This window comes from Remersonia thermophila, chromosome 7 (assembly GCF_042764415.1).
Source record: "Remersonia thermophila strain ATCC 22073 chromosome 7, whole genome shotgun sequence".
Lineage (NCBI taxonomy): Eukaryota > Fungi > Ascomycota > Sordariomycetes > Sordariales > Chaetomiaceae > Remersonia > Remersonia thermophila.
Genome location: NC_092223.1, coordinates 334,455 through 352,512, shown reverse-complemented (window position 1 = coordinate 352,512; position 18,058 = coordinate 334,455). Strand labels below are relative to the sequence as shown.

At 60.5% G+C, this 18,058-nt stretch overlaps 5 protein-coding genes across 5 annotated transcripts; 1 reads left to right on the top strand and 4 right to left on the bottom strand.

Annotated features, from left to right (window-relative positions):
- Window positions 1–738: 738 nt before the first annotated feature.
- VTJ83DRAFT_7080 (uncharacterized protein) lies at window positions 739–3,561 on the bottom strand (the record flags this gene model as incomplete). Its single annotated transcript, XM_071013863.1, has 2 exons — window positions 739–3,457; window positions 3,536–3,561. 2 exons carry the CDS (start codon window positions 3,559–3,561, stop codon window positions 739–741), a joined length of 2,745 nt encoding a protein of 914 aa, XP_070863297.1.
- Window positions 3,562–4,777: 1,216 nt separating this feature from the next.
- VTJ83DRAFT_7079 (uncharacterized protein) lies at window positions 4,778–5,190 on the bottom strand (the record flags this gene model as incomplete). Its single annotated transcript, XM_071013861.1, has 2 exons — window positions 4,778–4,862; window positions 4,997–5,190. 2 exons carry the CDS (start codon window positions 5,188–5,190, stop codon window positions 4,778–4,780), a joined length of 279 nt encoding a protein of 92 aa, XP_070863296.1.
- A 608-nt stretch (window positions 5,191–5,798) lies between these two features.
- Window positions 5,799–7,852, bottom strand: VTJ83DRAFT_7078 (uncharacterized protein; the record flags this gene model as incomplete). Its single annotated transcript, XM_071013860.1, has 4 exons — window positions 5,799–5,970; window positions 6,028–6,194; window positions 6,254–7,098; window positions 7,165–7,852. The coding sequence occupies 4 exons, from the start codon at window positions 7,850–7,852 to the stop codon at window positions 5,799–5,801; spliced, it is 1,872 nt and encodes a 623-aa protein (XP_070863295.1).
- Window positions 7,853–9,163: 1,311 nt separating this feature from the next.
- On the top strand, window positions 9,164–13,524 carry VTJ83DRAFT_7077 (uncharacterized protein; the record flags this gene model as incomplete). The annotated part of the gene is made up of 2 exons (XM_071013859.1): window positions 9,164–11,284; window positions 11,338–13,524. 2 exons carry the CDS (start codon window positions 9,164–9,166, stop codon window positions 13,522–13,524), a joined length of 4,308 nt encoding a protein of 1,435 aa, XP_070863294.1.
- Window positions 13,525–14,287: 763 nt separating this feature from the next.
- On the bottom strand, window positions 14,288–17,358 carry VTJ83DRAFT_7076 (uncharacterized protein; the record flags this gene model as incomplete). Its single annotated transcript, XM_071013858.1, has 6 exons — window positions 14,288–14,618; window positions 14,710–15,328; window positions 15,417–15,511; window positions 15,589–16,813; window positions 16,882–17,203; window positions 17,260–17,358. 6 exons carry the CDS (start codon window positions 17,356–17,358, stop codon window positions 14,288–14,290), a joined length of 2,691 nt encoding a protein of 896 aa, XP_070863293.1.
- Window positions 17,359–18,058: the final 700 nt, after the last annotated feature.

The window sequence follows — 18,058 nt, the reverse complement described above, 5'->3', positions numbered from 1 at the left end:
GACCTATATCGTAGTCTTGGACAAATGGGATGGCCGCTCAACGTCAAGGACGATCGGCCAGCAACGAGCTCAGATGGACCGTAAAGCAACCTGGAAGCACGGGTCACGGGCGCGAACCACAGAGTCCCTTGTCGAGATTCCGTCGCGGTGCTCGTGCCGCCCGTGTCAGGGGCAAGGCAGACGGCTTCTATGGTCACTTGCTTCGCTGCAGGCTGCGCCGGCTGGGTCGATCCTGGGGAGCTAAAGCAGGTTTGAACGTCCTAGTTCGGTATTTTAGAGGTAATTATATGATACATCCTTCCAATCACATGCAGCTTACACTTCCTGATCCTGTGATGTACTAGGTAGAATGACAGTAGCTTCCTCTTTGCTGCCCTCTCCCCTTTTGCTTCTCCCGTTGTTCCCTCTCTTCGAATATGCAGCGGCAGGCGCCCGTAAGGAATACCAGAATGCTTCATTCGATTCCAAGACAAGAGCGAGAAAAGGGCGGCTGTTTGCACGTGTCTTTGCAGTAAGGTCCCTACGATGCTTGAAGGGCTCGCCGAGCCGATGGTGCAGTGTCTTGAGGACCCTTAGTCTAGTTCAGTATAAGCGGTTCAGCACCGGGCACCGGCCTTGAAACACGGGGCAAAGAACTGGAGTGCTTCAGTTGAAAAATGCAGTTGCTCGCTGGGACGGTGGTGGCATGCAAGGTGGTACTCAGGGTGCACAGGGCTGGTGGTAGCATCCGTTGTTTCGTTAATATTGCTGCCACGGACGGAGCCACTGCCACAGAGGAAACCACCTGGGCGCGGGCAAGTTCCATAGTTTCCATGACCCCTTCTGATTGACCTGCTCGCTGGGCTTCATGTGAGATTCCTGCGTCTGCTTCTGACGCCGGGCCATTGCCTCCAGAATGCGCCTTGCCGCTCGAGGTGGGAAGATATCGGCGACCTCGTCTGGCTTCAGAGAGGATTCTTTGCTCAGGTCGGCACCCTTGTTCACCAAGGCCTCGGTGACTAGAGACATGGCATCCATCCAGTCGCTGTTGCGTCCTGCCGCACGATTGCGCACCACACCGCTGAACCTCAGCCAAGCAGTCGTACCACGGCAGGGTGCGTTGGGGTCGGCGCCGTATTCAAATAGCGTAGAAATGAGATTAACGGCGGGGCCGGTCCTTTCTTGGTTCGCGTGGTGTATGTGGTCGCCTTCCACGCAGAAGATGAAGAGGTCTGCCCATGCGACCTCGGCGGATTCCCTGTGAGTTGAATGGGCCGTGGCATTGATGTCCTCGACAACGGGAAGTACGACGTCGAGGAGCTGCTGTTGCTCTTTCAGATAGTTGTCCATGTCCTCCTTGGTCAATCGCCCTCTCGCCCGGTTGGCCTTTGTACAAAATGAAAACCACACATCGTCGGTTACCGGGGCACCGACGTCAAGCAGCGTCTTGACCATGGGCAACATCGCGACCTGCGGCTTGTCATTAGCCGCTGCGTCTAGAGCAAACTGCAGCAGGATCGTTCGGTCTATAAACCCCTTTGAACCACAAAGGACGCTCTTTCGGACGTATTCGCACAGCCCGTATTTCACAAGCATATAGGCGAAAGTGCTGTCGTCGGGTTCCCGTCGTAGTTCGTCCACGCAACGGGCCACTATGCCGGGCGACAAGGCGTCGACTCTTGAAGCGTAGGTCAGAACTTGGTGCTTGATATGACCTATGAACTCGACAAGTTGTTGCATAGCCCTGTTTTCTATCCAACTATGCATTACATCGCGGTGTATTATATCCCTGCGGCCTATTTCAACGTGCACTGCCATCATGGGGTCGTTACTATAGCCGTACATTGACTTCTCGAGGCTGGAGCACGCCAGTAACATCGCCGTGTTGGTCGGATAGCTGTCAGCGATGTTGGTCAGAAGGCTCGCCACTTTCTCCGTTTGCAAGAAATCGCGCACCGTACGGTGCAGAAATGTGACCGTGCCGAGGTTTAGTAAAGTGACTGTCGTATATTCGTCTTGGGGTCCGTTGGGTAACGCAGCCGGGCTTGCCTCTATCAATCCCATGCACCGAGCATTGAGCTGGCGCGACATTGTAAACTGTCGACCTGGTCTGAGCACATGAGTTATCGACACTGGGCCAAGGGCTGTGTCCACATTCAAGTTGAAGAATCGGTCCAAGAACCAGAAGTGTATGAGCGTGAGGGTACCTGGGCTGTCCAGCAGGACGAGGAAGTACACAGCCATATGCTTCCGGTACCTGGGGTCGACCGATTCGATAATTCGCTGGAAGAAAACATCGAGATCCGTGGGGATGTCTCTCACCCTCTGCTCGAGCATCTCGATCGGATCACGGTTGCTGAGCCCTTCAAGCACAGAGCGCACAACGAGGACAACCCAGAGGAATACTCCTTCTGCTCGGTCGGTGATGTTGGCCATAACCCTCCGGTACGGAGCGTCAATGTCCGTCCCGGTACGCCAATGGCGGCTCGCCTCGAGAGTAGATGTGACATACCTCTTGATATCCTGGCGGGTGAGTTCATGCATATAGAGCTTCCTCGTTGGATCCTGCCCGAGCTCGTCTTCAAAAACATTCCAGGGCCGGCTCGAGACGCAGATCTTGAAGTTGCCTCCAAGGGAAAGCCGCTTCAGCATGCGGACGACCCGCAAATGGTCGTCGTGCCCCCCATGATACTCGTCAAGGCCGTCGATGAAGAGGCAGACCTTGTGAGAGGCAATATCGTGAGATGCTGGGCGCTCAAGAGCGCTTAGCAGTTCCGGGATGCGCCACGTCGGCAAGCCGAACAATTTTTTCTTGCTGTGCTGTTCCCAACGATCTGGCACGGTGACCTGGATCAAGCTGGGACACCGAACGAAGATGTCAAACAGCAGGGTACGGAGAAGCCCTTCGGTTGTCTTTTGGAGATCCGTCCCAGCGCTCCAAAAGTAATAGGATGCCACTACGCAATCCTTGTCGCCTGCCCACTTCGCCAGCAACTCTTGTGTTAAGCAGTGGTCGGCAACAAACTTCATGAATGTCGACTTTCCGGAGCCAGGTTTTCCTGAAACCCAATAGATGCCGTCTCCGGTCCGCAGCCACTCGCGAATTGTACACCCAGGGTGCTCGGCGCCTTCTCCCTCGGGAGATGGACCGAAGAGGGCCCAGTGATAGGTATTTTGGTGTGCGTCCGGGATCGAGTCATGGCGATACGCCAAGCACTCAAAGTATAGACTCTTTACAACTTCGTGTTCTGCGATATAGTCTCGGCTGCAGGAGGAACCGAGGGTCTCCAGGGCCCTAGATATGCGGGAGATTAGGCTTTCTCCATTGCCGGAACCGTCAAGATATTGGGTCGCTTCCCGATCGAGACTTTTAACAGCGTCTTCAATTTGGTGAACCTTGTCGCGATGGTCATGAACAAGATGTTGACCGACTTCCCAAAGCTTCTCTGTGTACCTAAGGATGGCCGATTGTCTCTCGCTACAAAACAGGCGATGTCAGTGTACGCCTCGAAGCTGGGAGTTTGTGACACTATCCGTCAGGGGCCATGGAACCCACCTGCTGATGGCTTGAAGGCAGAGCATCAAGCTATTGCGACAGTCCTCTGCTGTCTCCTTGAGCCTGTTGAGACGAGAACGCCCGAGGGCATTCCGGATGGATTGCCACAGACTAACTGCCCTCCCACGACCAACACCGCCGAGGCGAGCGTTCTGCAAATCTTGCAGCAGCTTGTCGGTGGCATCTTTGGTCCGTAGGGCCAGTCTTGCGAGGCTGCCTTCCGTCGGGGTCAGTTTGTTTTCATCCACAAGTCTTTCGATCTCGTGTAGCGTGTAGGGAGGAGACCAAGATGACCACTCAGAGCATTGAGAAACTGGCACATTTGCTCGATGCTCTCGTACTCCTCCGTCATGCCACTCGCGGAATGGTACATCTCCCGAGAGTCCAACACCACCTTGGCACCGAACTCCACAAACTGAAGGATGTTCGCTGCCAGGCCTACGGCCGCCAAGGCCTCCATGGCGTCGGTTTCCAGCTGATGTCTTTGACTTTGTCGGGGGACGTGAACGATGGATGAGCAGTCAATGGGTCAAGGACTCGAGTGGACAAGAATGAAGAGTGGCCAAGATTCCAGGGACGGGAGCCAGGCAGGTAATAACTGCGGTCGGACAACGCTACCCCGCCAAATGACAGCCTGATATAGAAACGAGACGGAGGCTGTGTATTGGGATGCATCGGTCATCTGCGAATCATCATTCGCCCTCTGGCACGGGGTGTGTGCGCCATTTGGGCGAAAGTGCGCGGCCTATGGGAGTTGGGTGGTGCGCAGCCCGAACGTCAACTGTCTCATGGGAGCGAGCGGTGTGCTTGGTACCTCATTGACATGTACCTAGCCACACACACAGCCACGTCGATACGCCAAGGTACCTAGGTAGGTAGGTATGTACCTAGGTAGGTAAGTACCTGAGGCCCGCTGCCAGCCTTTCGTTATCGGGTGTCTCCCAGCCATAAAACGTTGTTACGCACCGCTCTGAGGAAAACATCCCGCCACGTGGAATGCTGAGGTTGGGCTCAAATAACCCAAGGTAATGAGTATAACGACAAAAGGTCGAATGCTACCCAACGGCGAGGCATAATCAAACGCCTCTTGGGCCACTCCAGCGACGGCCTGACTGAGATGCATCGCCCAAGGTACATACGTAGGGAGCGGGGATTCATTCGACAGCTTGAAACAGAGCTCAAATCAGATTCTGTCATTGCAGTGCCACCACCGCCGCCGTGCCGCGGGACAACGAGCATTCATCACGCCTTCTTCTCCTCTTTCTCCTTCCTAGAGGAATACAACATGTACACCGCTCCCAAGCCCAGGACGCCTCCAGCGATGTACCTATCGCACCGGTGTCAGCCTTGGGGGCATCATCCCTACCACATTCGCCTACCGCAGCCGCTGCTTGGACGCAGCCTCATTCATGGAAACCATGCCAGCGCAAGGGAATGGATCGGCGGGAGCGGGGGGCTCACATGTAGTTCTTGTTTTGCGGATCCGTGCCGCCTGCATCGTACTCTTGGGCCTCTTCCTTGTCGGCGCCGGGCTCGTCCGGCTGCATTCCGTACGGCCGGCCGCTGGTGACGGCGCGGACGTGAGCGGGGGTCGGCCGCAAGAGGAGAGCGCGGCGGGACGCGGCGCGGAGGGAGAGCGGGGTTGGGAGCTTCATCGTTGCCGTGTTTTGTTGGCTCCTTGGTTGCTGTGAGAGGATGGCGGTGGCAGTGCGGGAGAAGAACCGGCTTGGCGTGATATTGGATGGTGCTTGGGTCGATAGATAGGTAGGTGTATAGAGATGAGGTGTTGGAGCAGAGAAAGCCTCGTCCTCCCACCCGCTGCGGGGTAAGCTCTTGAGCATGTTCGACGCTGGCGTGAGAATGACGTTGCGTGGATGGTGAAACTGGTGCACGGCTGCTGTCGACGGTGACATCATCATCATCATCCCAAGAAACCGCATGGGCTGCCCCGGATACCGTACATTGATTATGGATGCACAGCGCGGCACGGAATTGGGCAACAAAGTGTCAAGAGATTGAGGACTTCCGATGGTTGCTACAACTACAGGTTCTGGGATAATCACCTCCGTAAACGCCTCGAGGTAGCGCTCAAAAAGAAATGATGGCTCATCGAATTTCTGGGTATCATGATTCCTTCCCGGGTTGTAAGCTACCTCTCGGTCCTTCATTGCTTTATAAGATTGGCACGCCGACATCGAATTCATGTTTTCGCTTCTACACCCTAATGAACCCCCGTGCCATTTGGTCGCCGCCATGCCGACCATCAGCACCCGCACACGTTAAACAGAGCAATGCTCGGGTCGTGGTCCGACACCATGTCGTCAAAGGACGCCCACGTGTTGACGTGGATGTGCTCGAAACGCGTGGTCCTGCGATGAGCCAGCGCCGGGCTCACGTACATGTGGTCGAGGGCCTGGGCGTTCATGTCGTAGGCGCTGGGTTGTCGGTTAGCTCATGGCTCCGGCCACGTTGATGCACGCTCGGGCACTCACTAGGTGTACCGCTCCTGGACCGGGACCTTGGCCGCCTCGTCGAGATCCACCATGCCCGAAATGGCCGAGAAGGTCTTCATCGGCCCGACAAAGGAAAACTCGTTGAAGTCGCCCGCCGCGATGACGTTGGCCGTCGGGTCCAGGTCGAGGATTTGCTTGATGAAGGTCTGCGTTGCGGTCAGCATCTCCTTGTTTTACAGCGTCACAAATCATCCGGGGCACGTACAGCAGTGACGTTGGCCTGCCCCATCCTCGCGTCCACCCCGCCGTTCACCGGCGGCCGCACATCCCCGTGCAGCGAGGTGCTCCCGCCCTTGCTCGACCAGTGCAGGTTGACCGTGTAAAACGGCCTCTTTGCCCCCCTCGCCTTCCACGCCGCGGCCAGCGGCTTCCGGGTGCTGGCCCAGACCGGGCTGTCGGGCTTGACGCGGCCCGGGTTGAAGGTCAGTTTGGGGGCGGCGAGCTTGCCCTTGGGCCCCGGCGCGAGGACGGCCTGCGTGGCGTCCTCGGGCCCGCCGCGGTTGGGCTCGTGCAGGCTGACGGCGTCGGGACGGTACAGGTACGCCACGCGGATGTTGCCGCCGGGCTGGCCGCCGTCGGCGTTGGCGACGGGTTCGATGTCGGTGAAGTCGTACGTCACGCCGCCGAGGGAGCGGACGGCGTCGACCAGGGCGGAGAGGGTCCCGTTGGCGGAAACAACGCCGTCCTTGTCCGTCGGGCCCGTGTCGTCCTGGACCTCCTGGAGGAACAGCAGGTCGGGGGTCTTGAGATGGTAGACAATGTGAGCCGCGATCTGGGCCAGGTGCGCCGAGCTGGGAGCGAGGTTCTCGACGTTGTAGCTTCCCACGGTGAGCGCCTTGCAGTGATGGCGGCTGACCAGGGAGGTGGGAGGGGCCGACGCCGAGGCCGGGGAGGCGACCTTGATGGCGGTCAGCGGGAGGATGCTGTAGAAGCCGTAGGCGTGCTGGACGACGCCCGTGATCTCGTCCAGCTCGTCACCCATCTTGGAGGTGGTGGGGTTGGAGGTGCCGTCGAGAGGGGAGCCGATGATGATGGCCTCCGGGTTGGAGTCTGCAGGGTTCGGTCAGCATACCCAGGGGGGGTTAGATGGCGGGACGATCGCGGAGCGTTGCTCACCCTTGTCAGACATGGTCAACCCGCCATGCTTGTTGCGGCCCGTCGCGGCCCAGTCGCCGACCACCCACGTGTCGCCATACTTGTTGGGAGTCTTGATGGCGGTGGGTCGTTTGATGGTTACCAGTTCTCCGCTCAGGCTCTCCCAAAAGTCCAAGCCGTACTTGGTGGGTTCCAGGACGGGATTCGCCTCGGACATGTTGGCGACGCCGTTCGGCAGGGCGTAGATGTCGCCGCCGTCGAGGCTGCTGTACTGGACGGTCGGGGGCGAAGGGGTATCCTGGCCGATGACCAGGGGGGCTACGGCGTGGCCCGAAGACACGACCTTGACGTTCTTGGGCGACGTGATCTCGGTCAGGTACATGTAGTTGGCATTGCTGCGGTACTCGGAGACCTTGCCATCGAGAGAGATCCGATCGCCAACAACGAGCTTGGAGCCGACACCGCTGCCAAACACATAGATGGCCTCGGACGTGATCGGGTCGTCATCCGGCGTCGTGGACCGAATCCAGAAGCCGCTCGGGCCTTTGGCGATGACGACGCCTTCCACGCCGGTCACGGACTGGCCTGCGTACTGGGAGAGGAACCTGTTGCCGTTGATCTCGGCAATCGTGAGGGCGGCGACGAGCGACTGGAACGTGGCCGAAGCCCAGCCGAGGCTGGCGACCACGGTGAACGTTGACGTCCTCATGGCGGCTGGGAACGAGCGGCACCGTGGGAGAGGGAAGCGAGCCCATGATGCGCGGAACGACGGCGGCGCGTTGTCTCTGTTAATTATACAAGTCTTGGGGAGAGCCACAGCGGTGACGTTGGATACCCACGTGCGCCGGGAATAGCAAAATGAATGCAAGGGCGGGAGAATCATGTCGGCGTGCCGTGTAACTACGACTACTATCGCCTATCATCCCGGTGAATCGGTGCCCCGGATTTGACACGACCGCGGATTCTCGACGGCCATTGGCCCGCAGCCTTCAAGACCTGCCCGAATCGTCCAGCATTGACGCGCCAAGGCCGCAACGGAGCCTCGAGGCAGCGTCTCACGCCGACCGTTCTCCTTCCCGTTGCAGCCAAGCCTTGGGGAGTCCTCCCGAGGCGTTGCAACACAAAAAAAAGGGGCGGGGGCTGAAATGAGCCGGGGGAGACGTTTGTTATCGCGCAGTGCGAAGGTGAGGTGCCCTGCCCTGGTTGTGTCAGCTTCACGTGTGTCAAGTCATTTGTTTCTGCATGTCTTTTTGCATGAAACATGAGACAGGGAAGCATGCTAGTCGGTGGGTCCCAAGCTGGGCTACGCTGCTGATGAACGCCCGGCCGGGCCCAAGGTATGGATGGAGCCTATCCGGAGGTTCCGGTCTTGTCCGGGTCTTGGCTCGGGGGAGCGGGTCCGGACCTTGAGACATGCATCCGGGTCCGATGACGGGATGCCAAGAAACGGACCTCCCGGGTGCAGGTCGGAGGAAACCCGGAATGCCGGAGGACGGGGAAACCTGGAACGGAGTGGAGTGCCGGACCAAATACCCCCCCCCCCCCCCCCAAAAAAAAAAAAAAAAAAAAAGGCGCGGTTTTGGCAGGTGGCCCAGCTGTTATGACCGGATGTACCTGCTTGGTTCTACAAATGCATCCCCACGGAAGGCGCATCACTTCCTTTCCTCCATGCCGCAGGCAACCATGGCTGCCTGAGCATGTCCGACCGGGGCTTCCCGTTGGGTTCCTTCATTGCCCCGCAATGTCCACTCGTCCCCTCTTGATTCCCGTTTCATGTTTCTATCGTTGCACTGACAAACTCCCAGGCCGAGACACGGCCAGCCTGTGTGTGTCCCGACAACGCCCGCCCACTCCTGACCGGCTTGCAACACAACGCACCAGGCTCCCGTGGACGTCTTGATATCCTGTTGGATCGTTTCTTCCATCGTGTTTGCCGCCATGGATACCCCGTACGACGACGGTCTGGATGACTTTGGTAATATGTCTGAGGTGCTTGGGGTGTCGTGATCCCTTCTCACCAATGTCTACTATAGACCGCCACCTTCTCGGGCATCCCCCGTTGCCGCCGCAGCCACTCCTCGCCAGCCACCAAGGAGGAGGCGCCTACCTTCCTACGCCGGCCCTCTCCCATGGTTCGACGCCCTTGGACGACTACCCACGCACACACGAAGCTCCTCTCGTCCCAAGACCGTACCCTGCCCCGGCCTTGGGCCGCCGATCCTTGCCGTCCCAGGACCCGCGCCGAACCCCTGGCCAAGCGGGGCTTTTCGGGCAGGGCCAAGAAGACCCCTTCATCCAAGGGCACGCGGCCCCATCGCGGGCACCGCATTGGACGCGCCTGGCTTCCTTGCCGGAACGCGGCGAGAGCGGCTGCGAGCCCGCCGACAGCTCAAGCCCGGCGGCGAGAATCAGCTCCCAGAAGCAACGGGGGCTTCGGCCACCCGGACAGGTTTCGCGGCCTTCGTCCTCACCCGCCGTGCGACGGACGCCGGCTCCAACCTCATCATGCACGCCCGTTGTCCACGGGATTCGCCTCATCAAGTTGCGCGATGCGCTACCAGAACGGTTCCGTGCCATCTTCCCCTACGAGCTGTTCAACGCCGTTCAGTCCAAATGTTTCCCCGTCATCTACAACAGCAACGACAATGTTGTGATCGCCGCCCCCACCGGCAGCGGTAAGACGGCGGTTCTCGAGCTAGCCATATGCAAGCTGGCCCTCGACCGCGGCGACGAGAACTTCAAGATCGTCTACCAGGCCCCGACCAAAGCCTTGTGCGCCGAACGGGCCCGTGACTGGGATAACAAGTTCAGCCATCTGAACCTCAAGTGCGCCGAGCTGACCGGAGACACCTCGCAGGCCGAAATGCGACGCGTCGGCGACGCGTCCATCATCGTCACCACGCCCGAGAAATGGGACTCCATCACGCGCAAGTGGCAGGACCATCGCAGGCTTCTGCAGCTGGTGGAGCTGTTCCTGATCGACGAGGTTCACATTCTGAAGGACGCCCGCGGTGCTACCCTGGAGGCCGTGGTGTCGCGAATGAAGACCATCGGCGCCAACGTCCGCTTCATCGCCCTGAGCGCCACCGTCCCCAACTCGGACGACATTGCCGTCTGGCTCGGCCGTAACCACACGACCCAGCACTTGCCTGCCCACCGAGAGGCATTCGGGGAGCCGTTCCGACCCGTCCAGCTGCAAAAGTTCGTCTACGGGTTTGACAGCGGCAGCAACGACTTCATGTTTGACAAGTACCTGGACCAGAAGCTCCCGGGTCTCATCGCCAAGCATGCAACGCAAAAGCCCATTCTCATCTTCTGCTTCACCCGGAAGTCGTGCGAAGACACGGCCGCCATGCTGGCCCAGTTCGCCGCTGGACGAGCCCCTGGCGACAGGCTGTGGCTGCTCCCCTCCCAGCCGGTGGCTGTCGCCAACCGAGACCTCCAGGACGTGGTCAAATCTGGCGTGGCGTTTCACCATGCTGGGCTGGACGCACAGGACCGCGCGGCCATCGAAAAGGCCTTTTTGAGCGGCCAGCTGGGACTCATCTGTTGCACGTCGACGCTGGCCGTAGGCATCAACCTGCCATGCCACACCGTCATCCTGAAAGGGACCGTCTGCTTCAACGATCAAAAGCTGGAGGAATACTCGGACCTCGAAGTCATGCAGATGCTCGGCCGCGCGGGCCGCCCCCAGTTCGACGACAGCGCCACCGCCATCATCCTCACCCGCGCGTCCAACAAGGCTCGTTACCAGAAGATGGTATCTGGCCAGGAGATCTTGGAGAGCCGGCTCCACGTCAATCTGATTGAGCATCTCAACTCCGAGGTCTGCCTGGGAACCATTCGGGACCGCTCCTCGGCCAGGGCATGGCTTGGCGGGACCTTCTTGAGCGTCCGACTGAGGCGAAATCCCGGCTACTACCGTCTTGCTGGGAGCACCTCATCTGCCGTCGTGGCGGACGCAATACTGGAGCAGATCTGCGACCGGGACATCGCGCGGCTGCAGGACGCAGAGCTGGTCACCAGCGGCGACACGTTCCAATCCACCGAGTATGGCAAGGTCATGTCCAAGTACATGGTCGAGTTCTCCACGATGAAGCTGCTCCTTCAGATCCCGCGTGACGTGGGAATGGAAGCACTGGTAACGCATCCCGGCCGGGCGCCAGGGGCCAATGGACCGTGCTAACGTGCCAGATCACCATCTTGTCCCAAGCGTCCGAGTTCCGGGAGTTCCGCCTCAAACCGCAGGAGAGGGCGCTGTTCCGCGAGATCAACCAGACACCTCTCATCATGTACCCCATCAAGGAGCAGGTGTCCGAGACGCGGCACAAGATTTCGCTCATCGTGCAAGCTCATCTCGGCTGCGTCCAGCTTCCCACGGCAGGAGACTCTGCAGGACCCCGAAGACAGCTTATGGTGGAGAAGAAGATGATCTTGGAGCGTCTGAACCGCCTGGTGCGTGCGGTTGTCGACTGCAAGGGCCACGATCGAACCGCCATCGGAACGAAGACGGCCCTTGAGCTGGCGAGACAATTGGCGGCCGGGTCCTGGGAAGGACGCCCGACGCAGCTGACCCAGATCCCCAACATCGGCCCGGTTGGCATGAGGAAGCTGGCGAGCCGCGACATCCGGACCGTCGTGCAACTGGCCGACAAGGAGCCGGAGGAGATCGAGCGGCTCCTGTCCCGACAGCCTCCGTTTGGGAAACAGCTCAAGACGCAACTGGACAAATTCCCGCGTCTCAGCGTTCATGCGTCCATCTTACGCCATAGGATTCACCCAACGTCGGAGGAACCGGTCGTGCTTGAGGTCATGGCAACGTTGCGCTATCTGAACGAGAAGGTGTCACCGCACTGGCTGAACCGCCCCCCTGCGCTCAACTTCCTTGTCGAGACCAGCAGCGGGACGCTGGCGTACTTTTGGCGTGGAAGCATGAAGCAGCTTGAAACCCCTGGGGGCCTGGAGGTGAAGTTCTCGGTTGGTTTGCGAGAGCACCAAGAGCATGTCGAGTGCCACTTCACCTGCGAGCAGATTGTAGGTACGATTGTGTCAACAACCCTGGAGCACAAGCTGCCTCCGTCGGCATTCCCACCACGTCCTGTCCGAACACAGCCCGCAGTCCCCAAGCCGCCCGCCCCGCAGCCCCGCAAGGACGAGCAGGAATTTGTTTATGACGCGGAGCTCGAGGACCTCGAGCTCATCCTGGCAGCTGACCAAGCAGCGGCATCTCGGCCGACGATGGCTCCGCCAGCCCCCGTAGCTTCGGCGTCAGAGGACATCGACGAGCACCCATCTGTTGACGGGTTCTTCGAAGTGGACAATGTGGAGGCCGAGCAAGAAGACGAGTTGGGCGATTCCCTGGCAGGCCATGACGACGACACGCAGCCGGTCAAGACTCGCCCGCCGGTCCGCTTGCCCAACGGCAAATGGCAATGCAATCACCCTTGCAGCGGCGGTTCCCTGACGCGATCCGGCAAACCATGTAGCCACAAGTGTTGCAAGGAAGGGCTAGACAAACCGCCCAGACGTGCTCCGCGCCAGCCCAAGAGGAAGCGGGACGAGGATGCGGACAAGCACGATGACCAAGGTGCTGAGCGTCCTAGGCGAGAAGGGTTACCTGCTCCTGTGGCCCCGGCGAAGAAACCAAAGGTTCAGACGACTTTGGACTTGGTCACGGTGAAACCCGGGACGCGGTCAACACAGGCGGTCAAGACGGCGAGCAACAATGCCGGTCCCGGAAGGTTTGGCCTTGATGACCTGGAATGCATTGATTTGGCATTTTCCGATGATGACGACAGCTGGCTGATGGACCTGGGTGTCGCCGCACGTCCATCACAGAGCAAAGGCAAGACACCGGTCAATGACATGGCGGTGCGGGACGATTATTCTCGAGGCTCTCCGATAGGCTCCGGTCCCACGAAGACGACGGCACCGGTGAACGCGCCTGCGGCCGGTCCATGGCTCCCTCTTGGTCAGCAGCAGGATGACAAATGGGATGACGATGACTTTGAGGTCATGGATGGGCCATGCGCGCCGCGCGCCATGGTGGCGCAGAACAACGCAGAAGACGGCTTGCAGGATGGCGCAAGCCATCCTGCTCGAAACTGCGCAGGACCAACCCAGCCGGTTGCTTCGGGGAGCGGGAAGAGCGGTGAAGCCAGCTTGCCTTCTGGAAATGCCTCGGCATTGGGTTCGGGAACAAGGCCGTGCAGTTCCGAGGCTGCATGCCCACCTCTTTCTCCTCGACTGGAGAGGCTTGACGCGCGTGGCAAGGCAGCAGAAGCCGAGGCAGCGGCCAGGAAAGAGGAAGAGCCGGCATGGGTGGCGGAATTTGACGCGGAGCTGATTGACATGTTGAGGGGGTATGTCAGGTTTGTGTGAATGGGTACCTTGCAAGTTAGTTACTCGGCACTCCGTCTTTGCTGCGTGCTGAGTGATGTGGCTGGATTCCGATCTTGCTCTTCTCTGAGAGGTGTCATGCTTGCTTTTGGGCCGCCTGAGAGTCTGTGGCGTGTGGCTTTGGGAGGAAAAGAAACGACGGGCCTGAGATCGATAGCCTCCTGACCATCCATCCTTGGCCAAGGTTTGCCGGGCTGATGAGCAGCAGCATGGCAGGTGGCTTTGAATGTTTCTTTGTGCCGCCCACACAACGTCGAAACATGAATCCACGAGGACAGTGACTTGATCGATGCAATGCAAGACACGCCTATCCAGGACGTGGAACGCGTGACTACTTAACAAGCCGAGGTCTGAACGTGAAGCTGGGAAGGCGTCTAAGACAGCAATGGAGCTGGCAGAAGGGCGTGTAAAACAGACTTTTTGACTTATATTACATTATGTGCTATACTATTATATGACTAGGTCGACTCAAAAAAAAAAAAAAAAAAAAAAAAAAAAAAAAAAAAAAGCCAGACTTGCGCTGTCTCATACCCGTGTAAAACCCATCTAAAACCATGAACGCCTTTTTTTTTCATCTAATCCCCCAAGCGTAAAAAGCAAAAGACCGCCGCGTCCCCAAGCCCGCTCCCCGTGAGGTGAAAAAACAAACCATTCAAAAGGCCAACCTAAACATGCTCCGGAAATGCACCGACGTCCTGTCTCATCAAACACCCCCTCCCCTCCCTCCCCTCCTCTCCCCCTCTCTTTACTCCACATACTCTTGAACCATCATGGGCGGAACGAGCTTCAGCCGCGCCATGTCCTTGATGGCCTCAAACACGGCGCGGAACGAGTCAACGGTCCCGTAGAAGCCGTGCTGGCGGGCCTTGCGCACGCTGGTGGTCATGGGGGCGTCCCCGACCACCGCCGAATCGGAAAAAGCAAAAACACGGGCGCGCCGGGCGTCGGTGTCGTCAAAGGGGTTCAGAACCAGGCCGTGCTCTGCCGCCAGCTCGCGCCACGCCGCCTCCACCTGAGGCTGCTGCGACCACTCGAGCAGCGTAAAGGTGGACCGGAACGTTGCCTGGGGTCCATGCCTGACCATGGGCGGACGTGGTTAGCATCGGTGGCCGCTTGCTTGAGGTGTGCCTTGTCGAAAAGGAAACCAAAAGGAAAAAGAAAACTCACCCCCTAGGCGTGCTCTCGGGCCCGCCGGGCATCCTGACGACCCGGTACTTTTCCTGCTCCTCCTCGGGAGGCATCCACGGCAGGCCGTACCACCTGGCGATGCACGGCCACAGCCGGCCCCAGGTGAAGCCCAGGCCGTCGTGCACGTTCCACGCCTCGTCGGCGGGGATCCCGCGGGCCAGCGCCAGCCACTCGGCAAAGGCGGCGTTGAGGGCCGCCGAGCTCTGCACCTGCTCGCGGTCCCACGCGTCGTAGCCGCCGGGGAAGCGGAGCGGGGCGCCGAGGCGGGCCTGCACGCCGGCGTAGACGGCGATGCCGAGCAGGTGGTTGAGCGCGCCGCCCGACGGGAGCGCGGGCGCGCCGACGACGTAGGACGGCCGCGACACGGCGTACGTGGTGCCCGCGGGCGACGCCGCGCAAAAGGCGGCGAGGAGGTCCTCCTGCTCGTAGTAAAAGTTGCGGTCGCCCGGGCGCAGGACGCGCGGGTCCGACTCGAAGGCGGGGACCCGGGCCGGGCCGAGGTAGAAGGCGTAGTGCTTGGTGCCCGTCTGCAGGACGAAGCGCCGCGGGTGCAGGGAGGCGAGCCGCAGGGCGGTGAGGAAGTGGGTGAAGAGGGCGACTGCGGCAAAGCCAACGTGGCGCGTTAGCGTTGGGGGCGGAGAGGAGGGAAGAGAGGGGGTTTCGGGGAGGGCGGGGCGAACACGTACCGTTGACGGCGGCCAGCTCGTCGGCGTTGGACCACAGGTCGAGCACGTTGCCCCTGGGCGGCAGGTGGGCGTAGGAAAAGTAAAACACGTGGTCGCTGCGAAGGGGGCGTTGTTGTTAGGACACGAAGGGTGGGACGGGAAGAGGAGGCCCGCCGGCTCGGCACACACGTACACGTGGGGGATGTGCTGCTGAAGCGTCTGAGCGATGCGCTCGGGATCCGCGAGAAAGTCCGCCGGGATGTGCTGCACCCTCGCCGCGCCCTCTCCGAGCTGCTCGAAGAAGCTCGCCGGCGGCGCGCGCGAGCTCAGGCAGTAGATCTTGCTCCACCTCTCGGGCTCGGCCGCGAGCGCCTTCACCATCGAGTAGCCCGAAAGCCCTGTCGCGCCGGTCACGATGGCGTGCAGGCCGGATGTCTCTTGCGTCCTGGGGTAAGTTGGCAGCCCGTGGAGCATCCCCTGGTTCCGCACCACCACGAGCTGGCTGTTGTTGTTGTTGTTGTTGTCGTTGTTGTTGTTGTTGTCCTCCTCCTCCTCCTCCTCCTTCTCCTCCTCCTCCTCATTGGTCTCCGGCAGCGGGCTCGACGACGGGGCAGGCTCGGCAGGTGACGCGCTGGGCGTCACCGCCGGTGCTGGTGCCGGCGCCGGCGTGCCATCGATGCCAATCTCGAACCTGTACCTCTTGGCGCCGGCGCACCACCGCAGATGCGTCTCGCACATGCCCAGGATCTGCCTCGTCACCTCCTCGACCTTGGCGATCTCGGCGATGGCGCCGCTGCCCGGATACCCGACGGCCTCCTCCACGGCGCGGTGCAGGCGGTGCACCGACGCGACGGCCCGCTCGACGGCGGCGTTGTGCTCGGCGTTGACGATGGCGGTGCAGCGCTGCAGCAGGGCGAGGTCGGGCCTGGCGGGATCGTACCCGCGGCAGGCGCGCATGAGCACGATGACGGCGTTGAGGGGCTCGCCGTCCTCGAGGTCGCGGGGGAGGCCGATGAGGTCGTTCTGCAGCCCGGCGGCCTGGGAGACGTCGGTCTGCAGGGCGTGCCACGCTTCCTGGAGCGCGGGGGTGCGGCTGTACAGCGCGGGGTCCAGGAGGTCGGCCTTGAGGACCTCGAAGAAGGGGTTGAGCGAGATGGTGCGGCGGCGGAGGGCGAGGTAGGCGGCCAGGCTCGTCGAGGTGGGCGGCGGGGAGCGGAGGAAGTGCACCTCGCAGTAGTGGGCGTCGAGCACGCTGCAGAGGGCGGCGAAGAAGGCCGGGGCGGCGCGGTCCGAGAGGTGCTGGGCCGTGTGCGTCAGGAGGGTGCGGGTCATGGCCTGGATGCGCTGGTCGCGGGCTGGCCGGTGGGGGAGGATGGGTTTCCGAAAGCCGTGGACGCCGTTGGGGGTTTGATCGGCCGCTGCGAGGGATCGTTAGCCTCTTGCTTTGGTGCGGAGATGAGGGTCGGGGCTGGCTTGGGGGGCTCACCAGGCCAGAGGATCTGGATGCTCTCAAGCAGAACGAGCTCGCGCTCCGAGTCGTCCAGGGCTTCGAGGATGTCGTCCATGACGCAGGCAAACGCGAGCCATGCCGCAAAGACCACGCGGGTGGCATCGTTGCCGAGGTCGGGGAAGAAGAGGCTGACGGCGTTGACCTCGGCCACGCAGCGCTTGTAGAAGGCCTCGTCCTTGGCGGCCGCGGGCTGGATGGAAGCCTTGAAGGAGGCATGGGCATGGACAACTCGGCGTAATGTGGAGGAGGCGGTGGCCTTGTGACACCTGGCCACGACTTGATAGTTGGGGATATCGAGCTGGGATGGGAGGGTTAGCATGGCAGGCTGCAGAGAGTACCAGGGGATGAACGAACCTTCAACCCAAGATCGGGACGCAGCTGGAGGGTGACGTTGCGCCTTTCTGCCCAGGGCATGGAGCGTTCATACTCCTGGAGATCGTGGAAGAGCCGCATGGTGATGACCCAAACCCGGGATCCAGGGGCGGGAGGGGGGGAGGAGGAAGGGGGGTGGTGAGCAGCAGCGAGGATCAGGCTCGAAGGAAGGTATAGAGAGATGTCGATATGGCAAGACAAAGAGCGTAGTTGAAGGAGGATTAGAAGAGTACCTGACTCAGATATATATGGTTTTGGTGGAGTGGCTCGGTCGTCAATCACACCAGGGCAGAAAGACGGGGGAAACAAGTTCGGGGTGGTTGACTATATATGCCTATACGCACTGCTCCAAGGCGTCGGCTCGCTGTTGGAGGGCTGGCCATCCATCTCTTGACTCGTTGCTCGACCCTTGCTGGATGTGGAGGGACGTTTCTGAGACCCCTGTCCTGCTGAACCTCCAAGGCTGGCAATCACTTGGAGGCCCTGGTCGTCGACCCCGAGCTGGCCGAGGTTGAAGGAATCGTGCCGCCCCCCCCCCTCTCTCCGTTGTCGAAGCGAAATGGGGGGAGGGGGGGGGGGGGGGGGGGGGGACTTGACGTCCGGCCACGATCTTCCAGCCAACCAGCCAGCTAGCTGTGAACGCCGTCGTGTGATGCCGGCCTGTATCCAAGAGGACGTCGTTGACAGCGAGCCCATCCAGGCGAAACACTTCTTACCACCCCCCCCCCCCCCCCCCCCAGCAGGGCTCGCTGCTGGCGGCCGGCCTGCCAGCCTACGAGCG